The sequence below is a fragment of the Trichomycterus rosablanca genome, chromosome 2 (genome assembly GCF_030014385.1).
Source record: "Trichomycterus rosablanca isolate fTriRos1 chromosome 2, fTriRos1.hap1, whole genome shotgun sequence".
Taxonomy (NCBI): Eukaryota; Metazoa; Chordata; class Actinopteri; order Siluriformes; family Trichomycteridae; genus Trichomycterus; species Trichomycterus rosablanca.
This window is the reverse complement of record NC_085989.1, coordinates 44,967,266-44,991,419: the sequence shown is the minus strand read 5'-3', so window position 1 is coordinate 44,991,419 and position 24,154 is coordinate 44,967,266. Positions and strand designations below refer to the sequence as shown.

General features: G+C 39.3%; 1 protein-coding gene across 2 annotated transcripts; it reads right to left on the bottom strand.

The window, feature by feature from the left end:
• si:ch211-106h11.3 (CCN family member 1) lies at window positions 1-23,925 on the bottom strand. 2 transcript variants are annotated; one of them, XM_062990884.1, is made up of 5 exons: window positions 23,840-23,925; window positions 12,937-13,150; window positions 7,294-7,713; window positions 6,857-7,041; window positions 1-2,477 (listed from the first exon to the last, which is right to left on the bottom strand). In XM_062990884.1, the coding sequence occupies exons 1-5, from the start codon at window positions 23,891-23,893 to the stop codon at window positions 2,172-2,174; spliced, it is 1,179 nt and encodes a 392-aa protein (XP_062846954.1). In that variant the 5' UTR covers window positions 23,894-23,925; the 3' UTR covers window positions 1-2,171. The 2 variants fall into 2 exon arrangements, with proteins under 2 accessions (XP_062846954.1, XP_062846955.1); XM_062990885.1 differs by having other exon boundaries at window positions 1-2,474.
• Between the last annotated feature and the right edge of the window lie 229 nt (window positions 23,926-24,154).

Sequence of the window (24,154 nt, the reverse complement as noted above, 5' to 3'; positions counted from 1 at the left end):
GTGTTTTATTAAAGATCTTTACTTTAAAAAAAGATGTGTGAGCATCATCATATCTAAATGGAAAATCTACGCTACTTAGTAAATGTCATCCTGGACTTAAAGCTGCTTGTGATTAAGTGTTAAAAACACTGTATAAATACACTGAAATGAAAAAGAAGAAATTAAATACAACGCATTGTTGCTTAATCAATGAAACTAGATACACTGAAACAGTTGAAGCATCCAAAATACTTTGCAGACAGTTTACATACAGTGTTTGAGTGTAACTGTGTCTAAAACCTTAAATACTGCTATAAATTTGGCACAATACTCAATGTAAAAACATATATCAGCTACTGTTAGATACAAAGCCCGGTGCGTATATAGTGCATATTTAAAGCATTTCTCTTTCTACATATCTTGAACAGCAAACTGTTAAAACAACTTCATACAACTGATTTTCCAGAAGTCCAAATCGACCGCTGCGTGTCAAGAGACAAGCTTGTCAGGTCTGGGACCCACACAGTCTCCTTTAATGCTGGTTTTGGTCTCCCGAACGAGAATTATGTCACCCCCAGAGTCTTGTATATCAGAGCCAGGAGGCAGAAACAGAGACCACAGTGTCATAAAGACACATGAGAACACCGGCCTAAGCTCCGGGCATCGCTCGCTAGATTACAGACCAAATCGAGCACGGTCCCACCCTTCACTTTTAAATTACATGTTTACATCATAGCCTGGCGTTCTCTAAAACGTATCTTTTTCACAGCAAAACCAGAGGATTGCTACTCCCAGAAGACAGGATTGTAATTTGCTCTGAGTCAGCAGCGACTCGCCGTACGGACGCCGAAATGTCGTGGCCAAGTCTTGGCGAACGTTCCTTTTTCCCCCCAGAATCCTTTAATGTAAAGAAAGAACTCAGGGTCAGGGTCGAGTTCATAGACGGCAAGGCTGCATTCTTTTATCCTGAGCAAATACAAATAAAAAAATATGGTTTTAAGTTCAGTAATCCATTATGGTTCCTTTCGTCAGCCAGCAAGTTCCTTCACACCAGTTGGCAAAGAGTCGTCGTTCATCTTGTATAACAGTACAATAAATACCAACAGTTCATTATAAAATCAAAATCTGTTTAGAGAGTTTATACAGTCATAGGGTGTTGATTCCGTGGTTCTGAACGTCTTTACAGTTCTGAAAACTGGAAGAGAAAATAGTCCCAACAGGCCTCACTTTAAGGGTTTTCCTGTGTTAAAAGAGAACAGTCCTTCCAGATCCAACAGCTAGTCCAGTTTTATTAGTCCAACACTCTACTTTTCAGAACTTAGTCATCTTGGGCTTTTGTCAAGTGATGGCAGGTTCAAATTTAGCCAGGAGTCTAAAATATCATTGTCCATGTTTTTTTTTTGGTAAATTAAATAATAGACTCTCTGAGCTCATGTATAAAACCAGCACCAGGGCTGACATCTCGAATCTCAGCTCTGATACTGGCAGGCTGGGCGCCTACACGAACAACGATTGGCTGTTGCTCAGGGAGGGTGTCAGAGGGGGATTCCTCACAACTGATGCAATTACGACTGCTGCACAGAGACGAGCGATAATGTGGACACATCGCCTTGTGCAGATAAAGAGATGCAGTCAGCTACTGCACCCGAGTCAGAGGGGGCGTGTGTTAGTAACGGCTCTCCTAGGTCAGAGTGGAGGTCAACATCAGTAAAGAAGAAGCATAATGCAATCGGGTAATTGGATACGACTAGATTGGGAGGAAAATTGGGGGAAAAGGGTAGTTAGTATTCTCTTCTAAAAGTGCTCAGCTGCCCTAAACTTTGCGTCTCTCACCCTACCAGGCTGGTAGTGACCAAGAGAATGAGCAAAAGGGTAAGAAAGGGGGTTGGCTAACTGTAATGGTGGAGAACGCTTCAAAAATAAAAAAAAATACATATAATACAATAGTAGAATATTGGTTTCTCTGAAGTGACTGAGCCCAAAATGTACCCATTGATTCATGTCTTTTTCTGTGACTCCCACCAAATCTGAAGAAGTGTGTATACTATATGTACACTATTATAGTCCACTTCTTCAAGTGAGAATAGTCAACACATTGTCAAGGTCTTGCCAGTTTGAGGCCACCATAGCGTCTATGACTGGAAATGCTATTCTATTACGGGTGTTCTGTTCGGAGGCCGGAGCGTGATGGACTACTCGTGAAACTTGTGTGTGTCCCCGTAGAGCCAGCGCTGTGGCGGAAGTGAGGCCTCGTTTAGGTGGCTGCACTCATCGCTGCACTTGCAGGACTGGATAAACATGACGGCCTTCTCGAATCGCTCTCCGTCAGGGCATGAGAAGACCACGGAGGAGGTGCGGGTGCGGCGAGGTGAGCAGCAGCGGCCGTCCCGACACACGCCGCAGTAGTTGGGCCTGTAGAGACGGGCGCTGCGGCAGCCTGCGTAGCGGAGACGTACCGGCTCAGGGGACTTCTGGGTACGGGAACACTTCCGGCCCTTCTGGAAACCAGACAGACATATGAGACGGTTATGTTATGCTACAGAGAAGAAAATGAATGATTTAATCTGGAGTCTAGATGCCTTGTTTCTTAATATTTATTGGTGTTTGTATATAAACATTTGTTTATTCTGTGGTATACAATTCTCAGTAAGCACCACTGTGGACTCCACACAAACCAGATTGTTGACATTATTATATTTATATTATATTTATATCTGTCTGACCCAACAGATTCCACCAAACTGTTTCTGTTTTGTCTTGTTTTGTTTTTGAGATGGACAGAAAGTATCATGAGGATCATAATCAGAGGTTGTATTTCTAGGATATGTCCAGAAAACAAGGCCAGGCACTGATGTTGGCATTTTAATCCTTTAATGGTTGAGTTTACTTTGAGTTTAAATACTTGGGTAATAAAAGCTGTATTAAAATATGGACTGTATCTGCTCCTTGGTTGACATGTTAAACTCAAAAATATTACACGGCTAGTTTATCAACAATACATTACAGCTCACCATGACCAAATTATAAGCACTTTTGGTACAAATCAGTAAATTGTGAAATTCAGCAATATGTAATGTACAGTATGCAGGCAGTTACAGCTTTCTCAGCTCCAAAGTCTGTTCTGATTTAACATTTTCACAATTGAAATATACTGTATATATAGCATATAATATCATGTAGGCTATCATGCAGTCAGTATCAAACACCTTAGCTAAAATACAAAGCATATAATGTATGTTATCATGCAGTTAGTATTAAAAAGCTTAGCTAAATGATTTAGCTTATATGCTAAATTATAAAGGCTACAATATTATGTATGTTATCATGCAGTGTCAAAGGGCTTAGCTAAACGATGTAGATTATTATGCTAAAATATATGAATATAAATATATATATATATATATATTATTTAGCTTAGCTAAATATAAAGGCTATAATATCATGTATATTATTATGCAATTAGTGTTAAAGAACTTAGCTAAATAATTTAGCTTATTATGCTAAAATATAAATGATGTAATATCATGTATGTTGTCATGCAGTTGGTGTTAAAGAGCCTGGCAAAATTATTAAGCTTATTATGCTAAAATACTGTAAAGGCTATAATATAATGTATGTTATCATGCAGTATGTACTGAACATTTTAGCTAAACGATTTAGCTTATCATGCTAAAATATAAAGCCTAAAATATCACATTATCATGCAGTTAGCATTAAAGGGCTTAGCTAAATGATTTAGCGTATCATGCTAAAATATAAAGCCTATAATACCATGTTATCATGCAGTCAGTATTAAAGAGCTTAGCTAAATGATTTAGCTTATTATGCTAAAATATAAAGCCTATAATAACATGCTATTATGAGGTCAGTATTCAAGAACCTAGCTAAATCTTGAGCTTATCATGCTAAAAATATAAATGCTATAATATCATGTATGCTATCATGAATTATTAAAGAGCTTAGCTAAATATAAAGGCTATAATATCATGTATATTATCATGCAATTAGTGCTAACAAGCTTAGCTAAATGATTAAGCCCATTATGCTAAAATACAAATTATATTATGTATGCTATCATGCAGTTAAAGAGCTTAGCTAACTAATTTAGCTTATCATGCTAAAATGCTGTTTGACGGCTATAATATCATGTATGCTATCATGTAGTAAGTATTAAAGAGCTCAGCTAAATAATTCAGATTATCATGCTAAAGTATAAAGGCTATGATATCATGAGATCAACTATCATTAGTACTTTTTAACAAAACGGCTGTATGATGTTTATTTTTTTCATAATATGAAACATGCATTAACATCAACCTTTATTTTCCTTTATTTGCATTAACTAAAGTCATTTTTGGTGTTAGGTGATGACCCGGAAGAACATTTTAGAGCTGCCATAGCATCACATTCACAATCACACCAAACCATCAACTACAGCTACAACAGGTGCTCATGATTAACCAGCATTAGCTTTCTCATGAAGCACAGCAGTGTTTGGACTATAGGACTAGCATGGTGTTCCCCAACAGGTTTCTGGGGTAATAAAATAAGTCAGATTGTATTGTGGGGGGTGAATTAACCAAAAGTAATCATCTCCATCTTCATGTATGAAAAAAAAGCACTAGTACTAGTAAGCCATATTAGCATGTTTAGTCAAACTTTATCTTCAGCGTTAAATGGTAGTGTAGTGTAAATAAAAATGAATAGAAATGTAAATAAGTTAGAATGTGATATTATTTTCCACATTGTACATAAATACATATACATACATGCTCTAAATGTTTCTTAAAACCTTCCTACATGACACCTACAGTATATCATACACAGCTCAGTTTATTAATCACTGTGGATTTAACACAGTTCATCTTAAGAAGAGAGGAAATTATTTAATCTGGAGTCTAGATGCCTTGTTTCTTAATATTTATTGGTGTTTGTATATAAACATTTGTTTATTCTGTGGTATAAAATTCTCAGTAAGCACCACTGTGGACTCCACACAAACCAGATTGTTGACATTATTATTTTTATATTATATTTATATCTGTCTGACCCAACAGATTCCACCAAACTGTTTCTGTTTTTGTTTTGTCTTGTTTTGTTTTTGAGATGGACAGAAAGTATCATGAGGATCATAATCAGAGGTTGTATTTCTAAGATATGTCCAGAAAACAAGGCCAGGCACTGACGTTGTCATTTTAATCCTTTAATGGTTGAGTTTACTTTGAGTTTAAATACTTGGGTAATAAAAGCTGTATTAAAATATGGACTGTATCTGCTCCTTGGTTGACGTGTTAAACTCAAAAATATTGCTAGATAATACTGTGGTTTTAAGAAAACAGCTTTTCTAACCTATATTTCAACTTAAAGCTGTAGCTGAAACTCATCCATGAAAAGTAGCATCATGTATGTGAACTGTTTGGTAGAGGCTCATTAAAAATACTGTGCACTTATAAAATATATTAATTGTTTGTTGTTGGTATAGTCCAAAGAAACAAAAAAAAATGCAAATAAATATTTTTAATATTAATATTTTAAACCTTATTTTCTTGGTGAGACCATTAATGGGTTAATTCATCTCAGAAGTTTTAATGAGGTTTCATTCAGGAAGTTTCTCCCCACCACTCATCAAAACATGTCTATATGGACCTTGATTTGTGCACAGGGGGACAGTCATAGTACCAAATGGTTGCCACAAGGTTGGAAGCATATCACTGACCACACATCTGGCCTGGTTCTGGAGAATTGTCTCATGTTTGCTGGCTGTGGTTGATGATGCTGGCCTGATCACCCTGTGGCACTTTTTTATTTTACGTTTTAACCATTTGCATGATTGATGTTTAGATTACATTTAATATACTGGTCTATTCTCCTGTTTAGCAAAATACCTACAATATGTTTTTTAAAATTAGATTTAAACAGGAATTAAGGTCATGAATAGAGTACACATTATCGTGACTAGAGACAAGGTTGCCTAAAATGTGTAAAGCAGTAAAGTGATATTTTTATTACTTTATAAATTGTATTATTATTATTATTATAGTTATTATTATTATCTTCCATATTAAGTCTATTCTGACTCCTGGTGACCTCGTGAATAATGTTTCTACTGACTATCCTGTCTTCTCTTTTGGTCTTTAGGCCTCTTAATGGCTAGTTTATTATGGGTGCATTTACATGAGAAGTGGCAAAACCGTAAGCCTCGGCGCAAACTGTCGTGTGGTAAAACGTCATCAAAGTGTGAATATGAGACGAATCTGCATTTGCGTGAAATAACTGTCAGATTCACTCTGAAAGCTCCACATGTATCTGTGTTTATCTGGATTTTTCTCAGTTTCACTTTTAAACTGGTGTTACAGCTCGAGGTTTTGAGAAATTGTGAGAATCAGCTTTTCAGAGTCTAAAACGCTTATTGTTAAAAAAGCTTAACGTGGTTTGATGTACTAAAAAGAACGACACATGAACTCTACATAACTCTAGTACAATAAGGCACGTTAAGCTTTGTTCGTATGACCTGAGTCGCTTTGAAATTACGTGAATTAGGGAAGCGCAGCAGTAAGCCAAGCAGTACCGCCACACTCCATAGAAAACAACAACACAGCAACTCAAAAGCAGTTTTGTAGCTTCTCATGTGAATGTGCCCTTATTCCTCTATCCATATACTTTTCTAAACACAGAAATATAATATAATACACTGGTGCAAACAAAGCACAGGGGGTTAAAGAGAAATTTGTTGGAATTTTAATTGGCTCTGGTTACTCTGGTAAAGTGAACAGCGTGTCTAGGCCTGCGTTATTTTGTTTTTCCGGTCCTGTTATGAGAGTTTTTGATGACGGAATAAAACTAAATGCTGTGAGAGCTCAAAGTATGAATGCATTACCTTTACAGGCACGACCATGGAGCTGCAGGGTCTGACGGTGCACAGGCGTGTCTCCTTCATCAGCTTACACTGAGCATTTTCATTGGTTACACGAGAGGACACTCCCATCCCACAGCTCCTAGAGCAAGGCGTCCACTTGGTTGTCTGGACCGTGCATTTGTCTGGACGTCCCACTTTCTTCCAGACTGAAAAATGGATGAGAGAGGGGCAGAGAGAGAGTAAGTAGCTGCACAAGCACCACCATTCACCAAACAGGGCAACACTGGCGCTTAGAGAAGGTGATTACACAGTGCAGGAAATAGCTGGGTGGTTAAGGCATGTGCTGTTTAGGGCTAGTGTGTGTGGCTTTGGTTCACAAGGCTCCGTTGGAAAATACTCATGCAGCGAAGACTAAACCTCACATCCATAACACACGCTAAACACACATCGTCTCTCACCTGGCGTGCTTTTTAAGCCGCGCGGCTTCTCCCACTTTTTGCCCACGTCCATCAGTTCATTACTCAGAGCGTTCTCTGGGTATTTCTTATGGTAGAGCTTAGGAAAGGGTTTGGGATAGGGCTTAGGGTAGGGTGCGAGGTGAGGGAAGATGAACTGAGGTGGCTGGTGGTGTTTGAAGACAGGCGGCAGCACAGATGAGCTGCCATTGCAATCCACGGTTGGACAGCACTGGCCGGGTACTTTAATCAGCCTCGGTGCAGGGCAGGAAGGTGATGCCAGAAGTATTTCTGTAGGGCAGAGTGGAACGCAGCCCACGGCTCCATCGATGCATGTGCATTGGTGCTTACAGCCAGCACGGAAGTCCTCGCCGTTCTGGTACATGCGGCCGTTAAACTCGCACGAGCGGCCCTCCAGCTTAGCTGTAACAAGACAGGCATAAAATACCCATAAGTCAGTGCAGCTTGATAACACATTCTGGTAAAGAATTACTACATTTACAATGGATTCAGAATGTATCCAGAATGCTTGTGGATTTGATTTTGAATCTACACTTAATCACCTAATTACCATCAATCTACACATAATTACCTTTTGTGCTGAAGTGAGCACATGTTTTTTGGAAATGAAACGAAAAACGGACCTTTCTGATATACAAATATATTCAGACCCCTCTGGTTGTGACTCTCCAAATTGTTGTCAGGTACAATTGGGGACAGTTGTAGTTCACTGGTTACAGTACTGGACTAGTAACTGTATAAAAGGTTGCTGGTTCAAGCTCCACCACCGACAAGTTGTCACTGTTGGGGCCCTGAGCAAGGCCCTTAACCTTTAATTGCTTAAACTGTATTCAGTCATAATTGTAAGTCGCTTTGGATAAAAGCATCTGCTAAATGCCACAAATGTAAATCCTGGTTGCTGTAATTGATAATACACAAAGAGAAAGCTGTACATCAACTCTATGTACAAACGTCTCTGAGTTCTCTGGGTTAAAGCTCATCTTAAATGGTCCAAAAGACACTGAAAATGTGTTAAGTTCTCTGTGGCAAAAAGGAAAAGATCCATCCAGACTGTTATCAGCGAAAGGTGCAAAAGCCAACATCTGTCATGTTATGGGTGTACATCAGTGCTCACGGTTTGTGTGACTTGCATATGTGTGAGGGTAGTATTGATGCAGAGGCGTATAATTTATCATGCTGGTATGTAGTGTGGTTGCTGTGTGGGTTGCTGAACATGACAAAAAGGAACTGGAGGGAGTTGGTGGGATGATATTTGGTGAGATGGGTGGCGTGTGCCTCAGATCTGCAAAACCTCACTAGAAAAGGTGAAAGGCAGTAACGAGTGTGTTAGATTGCATGCAAAAGGGTTTCGATACAAAGAAAGATAATTAAAACAGTGCTTTATTGTACATTCATCCAAGGTCAGAAATCACGTACACTTATCACTTTTAATTACATTAAAACAAGTCTTTCATTTACATTTTCAGCATTTAGCAGACGCTTTTATCCAAAGCGACTTACACAATGAGCAATTGAGGGTTAAGGGCCTTGCTCAGGGACCCAACAGTGGCAACTTGGTGGTGGCGGGGCTTGAACCGGCAACCTTCTGTTTACTAGTCCAGTACCTTAACCACTGAGCTATCACTGGCCCTAGTAACTGGTCCTTTCAAAAGGAATGGCTAAACGAAAAGTGGTTTATAAAGACATGTGGGAGGCAAAGTATCTATTTACATATATTAGTGGTAAACCAGTTTGCCTTGCTTGTGAAACTTGCGTGGCCGAAATCAACAAATATATTTGCCTTTTGCACTTTATCCAATATCCTGTTTAATAAATGTTGGTCCTGTTTGGCCCTCAACATAGTCTCGATTTTTAATTGTGACCCTGTCTGTGATTGAGTTTGACAGTTCTGTTGTAGTGCCTACTAGCCTTAAGTACATTGCTATATTACTTGAATTTGGTTTTGCATCAGTTTTTGCTTGGCTCTCATTTGCCCTCAGCACCCAGTTTTTTTTTTAAATACAGTGGCCGCGCCCCCTGTGTTTGCTCAATCTTGGTCACACTTTATACTGGTCTGAAAATGGATTTGTGTCTCTGACTGCAGTGTATCATCTTAGACAGTTTGTTCACAGTCTGTTATAAAGTTTTGGATTTTCACTTCCTATGAGTCTAAGACCATCAGTTTACTACCAGTAGTGATCTGCTGCATTGCTTTGTGTGTTAGCTGTAGGTTTAAAGACATGTATTGCATTCTATTTAGACCGCTATATGGCTGAACTTAAGCAACACCTACCTTAATTACTTTATTTGGGTGTTTTATTTACACCTATTGCCAAAAGATACATTTTCTCTCATATTTCACTCAATCAAACACTTTATTTTCAACTCACCACCGCTTAATCCTACTCAGGGTCGTGGTGAGTAAAATTCGTAGTGGGAAACACCACAGGCAGGTCGCCAGTCCATGACAGGGCAAACACACACACACATTTCATACCAAGGGCAATTTTAATATCTCCTAACAATGTGTCTTTGGACTGTAGAGGAAACCCACACAGACACAGGAAGAACATGTAAACTCCACAGAGAAAAGAACCAGGAAAGGATTCATTCCACCTGGGAACCCAGGATCTTCTTGCTGTGAGGCGACAGTGCTACCCACCGAGCCACTGTGCCCCCCAATTGCTAATTCCCTATTGCAATACTTCTTGTTGCTTTTACCACCTCCACACTGGCCAAGTAAGGATGAGACCAATACGTGCCCCCTCTGACACACATAGTTACCTGCCACATGTTTTCACCTGCTAGTGGCAAAGTCTCATTAAGAACTGTACCCACCACTAGTTCAGACAGCTCAACCAGACAGCAGAGGTTAAAACTTCATAGTGGCATTAAAACAGGTTCAGCCTTTTCCTCCTCTTTCAGTGGCCAGGTCCAAAGCTGACCAAAACCTGACCTTAATGACAAAATGTGTCTAAATTCAAACTATTCTACAAGCTACACTGGGCAAATATTCCCCAATCTAAGACTGATGGCTGTAATTAAAGCAAAATGTGGCTCTGCAAAGTACTGAATCCGGGGACTGATCACTTTCCAAATCTTGTTATTTTAGTTTTTGAGTTTTGATTACAGGTTGTAGGACTACAGTTATTATTTTAATGGATATGAAGATTTTCTATAGGCACTGTAGCTTCAACAGAGGGCTGATTTAGACGACGGGATGTTTTTACTGCAATTGTGAGTCGCCCTTCAGGCAGCTAAAGCCTCCAAGAATTACAAACTGCTCCTATAAGAGTAAAAATTCAAAACACATCAGTCGGAGGAACGGACGATTACATCGCAGGAAAACAGACCCAGTGAACTGTGGACAGCGAGAGACGTTATTATAAATTGTTTTATTTGAGTCTTTGTACAGTTTTATTTTTAGCCCAGCATGGAAGGAATTTGAACATTGTTTACAGAAGGGGTTTGGTTTGAGTCCCATGCATAGTTCTGCTCTTTAAAAACCCCTCAACCCAAAACCAAATATCTCTTTTATATAACCTCCACCCTCAAATATAAAAATATCCTCGCCTGTATGAGGCAACTCACGGGGCTGGATAGAAATTTGACTTGGTGTTTTGATGTAACTCAAGTACACTGAAGACTGTTGCTAATACACGAGGCATTTCAGGATCATTTAGTCCAGCTCAAACCAAGGGTTTGCAAAACTGTAGGCAGAGTTATATGACACGAATCAAGTTTCTCTGCAGAACTGTAGCTTTAAACTGCAGTGTGGAACTTTTGCCTATAACGGCTCTCTATGAAGCTTATAGTTTAGTATAATTAATTGACCATTAAATGGCTTTAGTTACCTGTACAAAATGTAAAACAGGGACAAGGAGAACAAGAGGGGAAAATACAACCTCACAAAAAGTTGGAACAATTTGGAAATGCAAATAAAAAAACAGCACATCTTGCATTTACTTTGACTTTTATTTCATTGCAGACAGGATGAACCTGAGATATTTCATGTTTTGTTTCGTCACCTTCATTTAATTTGTTAATGTACATCTATTCCTGTATTTCAGGCCTGCAACACATTCCAAAAAAGTTGGGACGGGGGCAAACAGGTGATGTTAACACGTGATTGGAATCATGGTTTGGTACAAAAGCAGCATCCAGGAAAGGCTAAGACTTTGATGAGCAAAGATTAGCAGAGATCACATGAGAAAATGACTGAAATGTTTAAAAACAATGAACCTTAAAGAAAGATTGGAAGTGATTTGCACATTTCTCCCTCTACAGTGCATAATATCATCAAACGATTCAAGAAATCATGAGGAATTTCAGTGCATAAAGGCCAAGGGCGCAAACTTAAGCTGAACACCTGTGATCTTCAATCCCTCAGAAGGCACTGCATCAAAAACCATAATTTATTAATAACTGATATAACCACATGGGTGAGGGATTACTTTGGCAAACCTTTGTCAAGCACTACAATACGGAGTTACATGCACAAATGCTGCTTAAAACTTCAATGTGCAAAGAAGAAGCCTTATTTTTACAAAGTCCAGAAGCGGCATCAAGTTCTCTGGGCTCAGAGGCATTTGAGATGGACCATCACATAGTGGAAACGTGTGTCGTGGTCAGATGAATCAGTATTATGGATCATTTTTGGAAGAAATAAACCATCTAGAAAGCACCATCCAGACTGTTATCAGAAACAAGTCCAAAAGCCAGGGTCTTACATGGTATGGGGCTGTGTCAGTTAATGTGTCATTAATGCAGAAAATTACACTGCAAAGATGCAAATGTATGCAAATTTGTTGTCAGGTCTCAGAGGGCCAAATATATTTACACATTTTCCTTCTGTCAACTGTCCAGCTGGTTAGCTCAGCCTGTAGAGCATTGGGATCTAAGACTCTATGGTACTGATTCGATCCATGCTTCAACTGACTGACTTTCTGTTTATTTTTTCTTTTGCCAGCCACTTGTTGACCTTGTGGTTAGCATCATGGTTTTGTTTTGATTTTGCTCAGGTACTGCTTGGGCTCTAATTCTCTTGGTGGTGAGCACGCTGATGTGGTTTTTCCCACCACCCACGTTACAGCTACACAATAACCAGAAGTAAGTTTAGAAGAGAAACAGGGAAACATTTACACCCAATAACACTGTACCTACTGCCAAGCATGGTGGTATTTTACTTTGGTAATGCTGTGCTTCCAGTGAAAACTGAAAACTGGTGCATTGCAGAACAATGCAACAAAATATATTGAATCCTGCATACATTGGTTTTGGAATCAGTAAAATCAGGCTAAAATTAGAATTCTGGTATAACCTTTGCAAAGGTCTGACATCAACCCTATTGAAAACATGTGGACTGTAATAAAAAGTAAAGCCTGCACTAGAAAACTCCATTCTTCTTTATTATTAACACATTCTGTTGAATTTCACTACTAATTCTGCACACAGTTGTGTCTGAAGCTTGTTGCTGGCTATTGAACCTGTATGAATCTTTCTGACTTAATAGGATTTTGACACATTTTAAAAATCATACAATAAACTTAATTAAAAACCTTGAATTTGTACAAGTTTTCTGTTTCATTCATTTTGTAAATTAGGTAATTAAAGTAACACCCTTCAACAAACCACTTCAGTACTTACCCCTGCAGATTCCGTGGGTGCTGCCGACGTCATTGCCATAATTACACTCGAGTCCCTTGTGGTGGTCACATGGTTGGCCCTCATAGCAATCCTGGTTTAGCTGGGCAGCACACACCTTACAGCACCCACAACCATCTGGTACCAAACTCACACCTGGAGGGCAAGAAGGACGATCGACGGTGCACTCACACACTTTTGGGCATCTTGCTTTGGTCTACAGAAAGAATAATATCCATTAGAGTCCAAACAATAAGGAAACGTTAAGCAGAACCCACCAACAACACCTTCCATTGATGATGCCATGCATTCTTGGTTTCAATAAAAACTGGTGCAAACTGGGCCAGTTCTCTAAACAGCACCGAGGTTCTAAGAAGTCTGAACAGAATCAGTTCAAAATCCAGAGTTATTTTGGTCGAAAAGAGGTGTGCATTTATCCACACAAAAGACTTTCTGGGGAAAAAAAAACTTGCTTCCTTCTGATCACACAATGTTCCCTAACTCTGGGGATTGTTTTTTCCAGTGGGCGAAAGCTCTATGCCACACAGCCAGGTCAATCATGGTGTGAAAGGACCACCAGATTAAGACTCGGTCATGGTCAGCCTAATCTCCAAACCTCTGGAAAGTGATTAAGAGGAAGATAGATGGTCACAAGTCATCAAACAAAGCCGAGCTGCTTAAATATTTGTGCCAAGACTGGAATAAAGTGATGTGAAAGACTGGCGGAGAGCATATATTGATTTTTAATCTCTTCTTAAGTTAAAACCTCAGTATTGTGTTCTTGAAATATGAGTTTGACATTGAAATATAAATAATATACATTTGTTTTCTTTGCAGTGCCGTGTCAAACTCGCTGATTGAGAACTTGCTGGTAGGCCAAGTCCCTACACCAGACATTTTTTATTGTAGCTGTTCTAAACTCATTACCATAACGGCTCCTGATGATGTAAGGATTGTGAGTTATCAAAGGACCACTTTAGACCAAAAGGTCCTTAGTGGTCTTTTATCCAAAAGCCTCTCAATTGGCATAGTGATGTGCATTGATTTGATCCTGTCTAACTTGTAAGTCACTTGAAAACATCTGCCAAATAAATAATTGCAAATGTAAAATCACTAGCGATACATAAATACGAGCAACATAGCCTAATTTTTTTGATTGGTGTAATCAGACCGGTTGTTTTGCAAATGCTAATGTTAAAATCTTACAGTAATAATGTCTGTTGATGTTTTCAATCATATAAGACAAAGCTTCTATCACTTTGAATGGGTTCCACTAACTTTATCATTGATGTAGAAGATTTCAAAGTGGTGTCAATTATTATAATGACTCAATTATTAACCGCATATGATCCAGCAATCAGGAAATACAGCACAGACTCAGAACAAGAAGAACTGTGGTTTTTCATGGATGTGAAAGCTGGACAATAAAAAAATATATAGAATCCTTGGAACTTTCGTGGTGGGAAACTTTGCAAAGGACCTTGGATGGCAAAAAGACAAACGAATGGATCATACCCATTTAGCTTATGAAAGAACATCTGTGCAATAGGGCCATGACACACTATTCAGTGCTGGAGTCAGTGTATGGCCTTATGTTTTATACATGCAACATAGAATAAGTATAACAATGCTGTACTGCTTACCCAATTAAGACTTATTTATGGTGCATTGTGTCCTTCTGCAGTGCTATTTCTGGCCAGCAGTGGGGGCATGGAGGCTCAAATGATTGATGTGTTAGTTTCTCTTCATTAACTTGTGAGTGTTAATTTGTTTTAGGTTGGAGTTTTTCCTATATTTCACAATTTTCCCTCTCAGACTTGCAAACACATTTGTTTGCAAACTTGCTTTTCAGCCCCTTTATTTCTGCACCCAGTTTTCAGCCCTCCTGTTTTGTCTACTTTCTCTGTTGCAGCTGTGGATCTTATTGTTTCATTTGTTTCCATTATTTTGGTCACCTTATTTATGTGATTTTTCCATTTTTTGTATTTTTCCCTTTATTGTTCTAACTTGTTCCATCATTTTGCACTTGCATTCTTTTTCTATTCTTATAGGTGCCAGGCTGTACCTCAACCCACCCCATTACAAAAAACATTAAAAAGCATTACAAAAGCATTTAAACAATCATTTTATTTATAAATTAAAAAATGTAATGCAACACCTTCATCACCAATGTGAAAAATTATATGCACCAAACAGAAACAACTGCAAACACTTCCAGTTACAGGAGATCAGTCTTTCACATCACTGGCCCAGTCATACAGTAGAGCTTACACATCATGTAAACAGAGGTCAGGTCAGGACATCAGCTAGGCCACTCCAAACCCCTAAATGTGTTTCTTTTGAGCCATTCAGAGGTAGACTTGTGCGTCATATTGCTGTCTTGTTGCAAAATCTCTGGTATTTAGTTTCATTAGCTTTGGCAAGTTGCCCAGGCCCAGAAGCAGCAAAGAAGGATGATTTTCGTGGGGTGATGTAGGTTCATACTGAATTTAATAAGACTTATGACAGTCTTTTAAACAGCTCGGCAGAACAGGTAAGAACCTTTTAAGTTCCCCCTCCTGGACGAGTTGTTGATGCTCTCTTGGAGCTTTTGGATGCTTCTGTTATTGCATATTTCCCACACAATATTTTAGATAATTAAACATGGTGTAACAAAGAAAACTAAAACAGTAAAAAGTAAAACACTTTCACATTTTCACATTATTTTTTAAAGGAAAACACCTACAGTGATCAGCCATAACAATAAAACCAGCTCCTTGTTTCTACACTCACTGTCCATGTTATCAGCTCCACTTACCATATAGAAGCACTTTTAGACTGTAGTCTATCTATTTTTCTACATATCTTTTTAGTCTGCTTTCACCCTGTTTTAATGGTCAGGACCACCACAGGACCACCACAGAGCAGGTATTATTTGGGTGGTGGATCATTCTCAGCACTGCAGTGACACTGACATGGTGGTGGTGTGTTAGTGTGTGTTGTGCTGGTATGAGTGGATCAGACACAGCAGCGCTGCTGGAGTTTTTAAACACCGTGTCCACTCTATTAGACACTCCTACCTAGTTGTTCCACCTTGTGGATGTAAAGTCAGAGACGATCGCTCATCTATTGCTGCTGTTTGAGTTGGTCATCTTCTAGACCTTCATCAGTGGTCACAGGACGCTGCCCACGGAGTGCTGTTGGCTGGATATATTTGGTTGGTGGACTATTCTCAGTCCGACAGTAAGGTGTTTAAAAACTCCAGCAGCGCTGCTGTGTCTTTCCACTCATACCAGCACAACACACACTAACACACCACCACCATGTCAGTGTCACTGCAGTGCTGAGAATGATCCAACACCCAAGTAATACCTGCTCTGTGGTGGTCCTCTGGGGGTCCTGACCATTGAAGAACAGCATGAAAGGGGGCTAACAAAGCATGCAGAGAAACAGATGGACTACAGTCAGTAATTGTAGAACTACAAAGTTATTCTATATGGTAAGTAAAGCTTATGAAATGGACAGTAAGTGTAGAAGCAAGGAAGTGGTTTTAATGTTATGGCTGATCAGTGTATATCCGACACATTCATCACTCTTGTAAGAAGGATGAGTTGTCACTGAGCCCTTGGGAAACTTTTAGCAGGTCAGTCATTACTGGTTGTATTTAACACAGTTCAAAGTTTTGTCCACTAAAAATATAATTTCTTTAAGTCGTAGAGCTTTGAAATGGCTTTGTAAACCTTGATGGACTTTCTAAACACTGATGGACTTCTTCTGGAAATGTTCATGTCATGGTACAGTGTTTCTGTTAGAACTTTGAGAAGAAGTAACTGCTTGACCTTAATGGTAAAATCCACAATGAATATGATTTGTATCATTATTGCAGGCTCTCCTTAGTTATTTCAATCTTTTTGTGTTTTTTGGATTCCCCCCCCCTTTTCTCCCACTTTAGCGCATCCAGTTTCTGCCCGTCAATCATCCTCTCACTAACGCTGGTCCCTGCTCCTGAGTGAGGAGGACGAGGCTGCTCCACGCCCCCTCCGACAAGTGCACAGCAACCTAACATCTTATCACCTACACTTGACGAGTGCAGTACAGCGCTGTGTACGGAGAGCCACACCCTCTACAGCACTCCTTTCCCATCTCTGTGCAGGCGCCACCAACCAGCCAGCAGAGGTCGTAATCGCACCAGTCTGAGAGAGAGTCCCCATCCGGCTTAGTCCCGTCCCTTATCTGAACAACAGGCCGATCGTTGTTCTTGTAGCCACTCAGCCGGCAGGCAGAGCCAAGATTCGATACGATGTGTTCGAGAGTTTTTGGGATTTTATTTTTTTTATTCATCTGTATGTGTAATTTGGTAGGTTAATGTATTTAATTCATTAATTTTAGTAAAAAATGACCTGCTTTGTATGGAGTGTATTTTCGGTGATTATCTCAAGCTGAGGCGACCAGAAAATGTGCCAAATGCAGCTTTGGTTTAACTGAAGGTATCTTGTTCTAAGTGCGCAGTGGATCGTCATTCAGGTGGGGCAGCTCAATCAAATTACCCATTACTGACCAGCACTAACACTAGTTTTAAACAGAAAGTCAATGGTTCATCATTTAAAGCAAAGATTGTTTGTTAGAGTCCTGCACCCTACCTTCTGAAGCTCTTTTACTGTGTATACTGGAGTGTTTATTCTGTTCCAGCATGTCTAATTCACCTAATTATTTATGAATAGAGCTTCCTTCCTTCTGCTCTTGTGCTACCAGATTACAGATACTTAGTTCACAGTGTTCTGTTCTGATTATGTTTAGATTTACTGGGCAACTTTGTCCTGAACTGTTTTCGTGCAGGTCTGTCATTTGTAGCATGTATTAGAACAGTGTGCACAACACAGTTGGCATTTTTGGATAGCTGTGCTCAATCTACTACAATTTTCCTTAGCCTCAGCTTCAGTTTTATGGTAATATTATACAACCCCAAATCAGAAAAAGTTGGGACGGCATGGAAAAAGCAAATAATAAAAAAAACACAGAGTTTCTTACATTTACTTTGACTTTTATTGATTGCAGACCGTATAAACCTGAGATATTTCATGTTTTGTCTGCTTGACTTCATTTCATTTATTAATAAACATCCATTCCTGCATTTCAGGCCAGCAACACATTCCAAAAAAAAGTTGGGACAGTAAAGCATTTACGACTTTGTAATGTTGCAATTCTTTTTCACCACACTTAAAAGATGTTTTGGCACCGAGGAGACCAAGTGATTTAGTGTTTCAGCTTTTATTTTGTCTCGTTCTTCCTGCAAACACGTCTTAAGATGTGCAACAGTATATTCTCCATTGGGACAGGTCAGGACTCTTCTTCCACAGCCATGCCTTTGTAATGTGTGTAGCATGTGGTTTTGCATTGTCTTGTTGATCTCAATGTACTTTTCTGCATTAATGCTGCCATCACAGAAGTGTAAATGACCTTTGCCAAAGGCACTGACATAGCCCCATACCATGACAGACCCTGGCTTTTGGACTTGTTCCTGATAACAGTCTAGATGGTCCTTTTTGTCTTTGGTCCAGAGCACACGGCGTCTATTTTTTCCAAAAAAGACCTGAAATACTGATTCATCTGACCACAATACACGTTTCCACTGTGTGATGGTCCATCCTAGATGCCTCCAAACCCAGAGAAGTCGATGCCGCTTCTGGACATGGTTAACATAAGGCTTCTTTTTTGCACAGTAAAGTTTTAAGTGGCATTTGTGCATATAACTCCATATTGTAGAGCTTGACAAAGGTTTACCAAAGTAATCCCTCACCCATGTGGTTATATCAGCTATTGTTGAGTGGCGGTTCTTGATGCAGTGCCGTCTGAAGGATTGAAGATCACGGGCGTTCAGCTTAATCTTGCGCCCTTGGCCTTTACGCACTGAAATTCCTCCTGATTCCTTGAATCGTTTAATGATATTATGCACTGTAGAGGGAGAAATATGCAAATCCCTTCCAATCTTTCTTTGAGGAACATTGTTTTTAAACATTTCAATAATTTTCTCACACATTTGTTGATAAACTGGAGATTCTCTGACCATCTTCGCCCCTCAAAGACTTTTCATAATACTTGTTTTTGTTCCAAATCATGATTACAATCACATGTTCACATCATCTGTTTAAAATTTTTCACCTCATTACTAGCCCTAAATTGCCTCCATACCAATTTTTTTGGAATGTGTTGCAGACCTGAAATGCAGGAATGGAGATATATTAATAAATGAAACAAAGTTGACCAGATAAAACATGAAATATCTTGGGTTCAAACTGCCTGCAATCAAATAAAAGTGAAAGTAAATATAAGGAACACTGCATTTTTATTTTCTTTGCATTTTCCATACCGTCCCAACATTTTCTGATTTGGGGTTGTAGTATAGCCTGGTCTAGTTTAGTCTATCCTGCTAATGACAAAGGTCACTGGAATGAATCAGTGTAGAAATGTCAAGTCAAGTCAAATGTATCTGTATAGCACTTTTTATAACAGACATTGTCTCAAAGCAACATTACAGCATCCAAGACCAACAGACCATAAACCCCTGTTGAGCAAGCCGAGGGCGACAGTGGCAAGAAAAATGCCCCTTAAAATTACAGGAAGAAACCTTAAGAGGAACCAGACTCAGCAGGGACCTTTATCCTCCTTGGGTGGCCTGGAGAATAATCTTTCAAGTTAGGAGTTCTGGTGCTAATACAATCAAAACTATCAACCATTTACAAGACACTTTTATCCAAAGCGACTTATAATTATGACTGAATACAACTCAAGCAAGTGATGGTTAAACTTAGACATAGGGGCTTGACCAGCAACCTTCTGATTACTAGTCCAGTACCTCAACCGCGAAGCTACCCATGCCTTGCATTAACCACCTAGAATGAGCTCAGACTATCAAGCACCAGAACAAGAGGGACGGCAAAGCAGCAAACAGATCAACCATCCTGAAGTAGGAACAAGTAAATAAACAGCTATACGCTTTATAATGCACGTCATGGTAAAATCATAAACTCTTACCCCAGGTCATATCACCTATCAGAGAAGACCTGAACCAGTCTAACTCCCCTACCCCTACATACTCACACATTGCGAACGTTCTTCTCGTCCCTTCTTAAATCAAACCTATTTTAGATGTGGCATTTTAATGAGCAGTGTTTACTGTTTCATTCCCAGTCAAATCTTTCTGGCTGTTGCACTCGTAATCAGAGCCAACAGAGATCAACAAGGCCAGATTGTTTCCTGTAACTCTAAACATCTTATGACACTCCTTATAACACTAAATTTTATTACAGGTCAACATTTAGTAATCTGCACTGGTAGGACATGTGCACTGGGTAAACATGAAACATGCATACCTGCACTCCCTCGTTTTAGACTCAGGCATGTTAATTAAGTCTGGTATTGATATAAGGTGATAGAAAATAGCCTGTAAATAACATTCCAAAAGCATCCTGAATGGTTTCCGATGAGGTATAGGTCAGGGCTCTGTGAAGACCAGACCAATTCTTTAGAAAAATACTTAGCCAACTATTTTAATTTAGCTTGCTTTGGTCACAGAACTTGATTCTCTAAAAATCTACTAATCTACATTTATAGCATTTATCAAATACTTTTATCCAAACTGACTTATAAAAGTGATTGAATATCCAGGTTAATTAAGGAAAAGTACCTTGCTCAAAGACCTAATAGAGGCAACCTGTCAGTGGTGGGGCTGGGACCAATTACTAGATCAGTACCTTAACAAATGTACCTACCACTGTAGCTAACCTGCACCCAGGGGGCATTTTATGGCTTGTGACTCTTGAAGATGCAGTCTGCACTTCTGTACTCTGGAAATTTGTTAATATATTTCACCTGCCATGGTGCAAATGAAAGTGACAACAGATGCACAGACAACCATCAAAAAGGTGGTGGCCACAGACAGTTACTCTCTCAATATCCTTCCTGACTGATTCCTCTCTAGTTTTGTGTTTTGCTAGTGTCCTATTCACTACTGACAGCATAAGACGGTACATGCAGCCCATTCAGGTTGCGCAGATAGTCCAGCTTCTCCAGCATGCCAGGATGACTTGAATCTAATTGAGAACCTGTGGAAATTTATGTATCGGTGCATCTGACACTGCCAAATTGCAGCACAGACTGTCCTGGAACTCACTGATGCCCTGATCTTATCTGTAAGGAAATACCCCAGGACACCATCCACCATCTGTGGAATTTGCCCAGACCTTGTCAGGGGGGACTATACACACTACTGAGCCACATGAGTAGCTTGGATAAAATTCACACAAATTGTATTAGCCTGTGATTTCAATTTTTGGTGTGATTTTGAATCCAGGTTTCAGCGAGTTGATGGTTTTGATTGACATTAAGCGTTGATACATCATTTTGTTCTCAACAAATGACACAATCCATATCAGTAAAGATTTTCAACTTGAATCTTTTGTAAAACAAGTGTTCTCTTGGTCTTAAAGGATCCACAATTTACACTGCATTGTTAACCAAGCCTTGAAGTCCAAGAAACTGTCTGTAGATCTCTTGTGGCAAGACATAGCTCAAGGCAAGTATATAAAACAACATCTAAGGCTGTAAGTGTTCCCAGGACCACAGTGGCCTTCTAAATAGAAGCCTGGCACAATCTTAAACCTTCCTAGAGTTGCCGTCTGATTGGCCAGATTGGCCATCTGAGCAAGAAGGACTTTGGTCATGGAGGTAAGAATTTTTACAGTGACCTTTGGAGAGATGGGAGAACCTGTTAGATGGACAGCCAACTCACCAGGACTCCATAAATCAGGCCTTTATGGCAGAGTGGCAGTTTGGAAGCCACATTTTGAGCAAAAGGCAGATGAGCCCACTTAAGAGTTTGCTAAACTGCATGTGAAAGATATAAAGAAAATGATTCACTGGTCTCATACGCACTATGTCTAGCAAAAAGGATGAATTGTACATCCTCTGGCAGGGAATGAGACTGGTGAGAATTCAGGTATTGATAAATGCAGTGCTGCTCTGTCCATGTCTGTCCTGACCAGAATAAAAAGACTGTGTGACTGGCATTATGGATTCACAGAAATACCATGGTATTTTGATAAAGAATGACTCCATCAAACCACAGTAAGTCTTTACCTCCAAATGGAGGAAACTACCCAGGACTTAGCAAAAACGTATACAACAATGAGTTTTATTACAAAAGAAAAATGTAAAGAACAGCAGATGTTTTGGGGATGGTATTATAGGGGAAAACCAATGATGACCAAGAACAAAATAGTGCATCTCTAACATTAGCACAAAAAGACTTAAATAAACAAACCTGTTAGGAAAATGTTTTACAGACAGAAAGGGTGTAATTATGTCGAAAGCAAAAGCAACAAACTCTCACAAACAAACATAATACCAACACTCAGACATGGTGGTGGAGATGTGGAAAACTAATATTAATTTATAGAAAACATTTAGCTCAAGTCAAGGCTGCTAAAGGTGGTTCCTAGCATCCAGTAAAGAAGTAAAGGTGGCAGTTACTTTTTTCAAGGATGATATGGGTTATGGATAACTATGTTTAGTTAATAGTTACAATTTTTTTAATTTGTTGTTTGTAATTATAGAAAGGCAATTGGAAAGCACTGAATAAAAATACAGCTCTAATTTTAATAAGTCGCTCCAAAACTTTATCATTCATTATTTGGATCAATTTACACACATAAATAAAGATGTTACTTTTGATAAATGTGATTGTTATAAAAAGGGTAAATTATGGTGAGCATCCTATAATGACCTCCGCCACTGTAAACTGAAACCAAGGCATACAAATAATGTGTGATCTACGAATGTGTTTGTGAATCTAAGCCACACGTTTTCATATAGAATGCCCACTGGCACGAATGTCACCCAATTCCACTTACGAGACCAGCCAAATGATTCAACTGATTCAAATCAACCGGCTGATAGCACTGCTGAAATGTGGGTTCTCGGTGGTGGGCTAGCGTAATAGAGCGCTGCACCACCCAAGCACCTGTGTATTGTGATTTAAATCATAAACAGTGTTTGATTCTTCTATTTTTGCATACGTAATTACTAGCTATATCCATATAGATTACATTAGATACAGGAATACTATAAGGAAAAAGGTATGTGGACACACCCCTTCCTAACAGGTGTATAAAATCTTTTGTAAAAAGTAAGTGATATGCAATTTCCAACTGTGTGCCCACAATTCGGGCAAGGTTCTTTCCTGTTCAAGTCCATAAAGATATGTTTTTTGTGGAAGAACTCCCCATTTAACACCGATAGGGGCCAGCACGATGGCTTAGTGGGTAGCACTGTCGTCTCACAGCAAGAAGGTCCCGGGTTTGATTCCCAGGTGGAGCGGTCTGGGTCCTTTCTGTGTGGAATCTGTGTGGAATCTCTACGCGTCTACGTGGGTTTTCTCCGGGCGCTCCGGTTTCCTCCCACAGTCCAAAAAATTGTCCATGACTGTGTTTGATATTAAAAACTTGTGAACTGATGAATCTTGTGTAACCAGTAACTACCTTTTCTGTCATGAATGTGACCAAAGTCCTAATAAATAAATAAATTACAGCTATAGAATGAATTCACACCACGACTGCAGACCAGGCTTTCTCATCCATCATCCTTACAAATGCTGTTTTAGTTGAAATTCCCACAGACATGGTCCAAAATCATGTCAAAACCAGTTGAACCTGTTATAGTCGACATAGGATGCCATTTATATATATATATGCCTGTGTGTGTGTGTGTGTGTGTTTGTGTATGTTTGGATTTAAGCTTTGTATCATTAACTTACAATAACAAGACACACACACACACACACACACACACACACACACACACACACACACACACCACTGGTACACTGTGTAAATAATACACTATAATTGTAAATGAGTGAATGTTTACTTACCGAGCTAAATCCAGCCGTTATAAATATCACACACATTACAATCCTCATCTCCATTTCGTTTACTGTTCAACAACGCAAAACCACGATGTTTTAGTGATTATATTGTTGTTATTAGTAATAAACTTCGTGTTGAGACGGTAAACATACAAGCAAGCGTCCAGATAAAATAGTTTCCACAGAAAGTCCGAGAAATAAACAGTTGCTATGGGAACGAGCTGCACTTCCACGGTTTGACGCTTTAACGTTTTTTGACTCTTCATAGCCATCCGCGCCTTTATATGACAGTCCAGCTGGCTGTCCACGCCCCGCCTACCG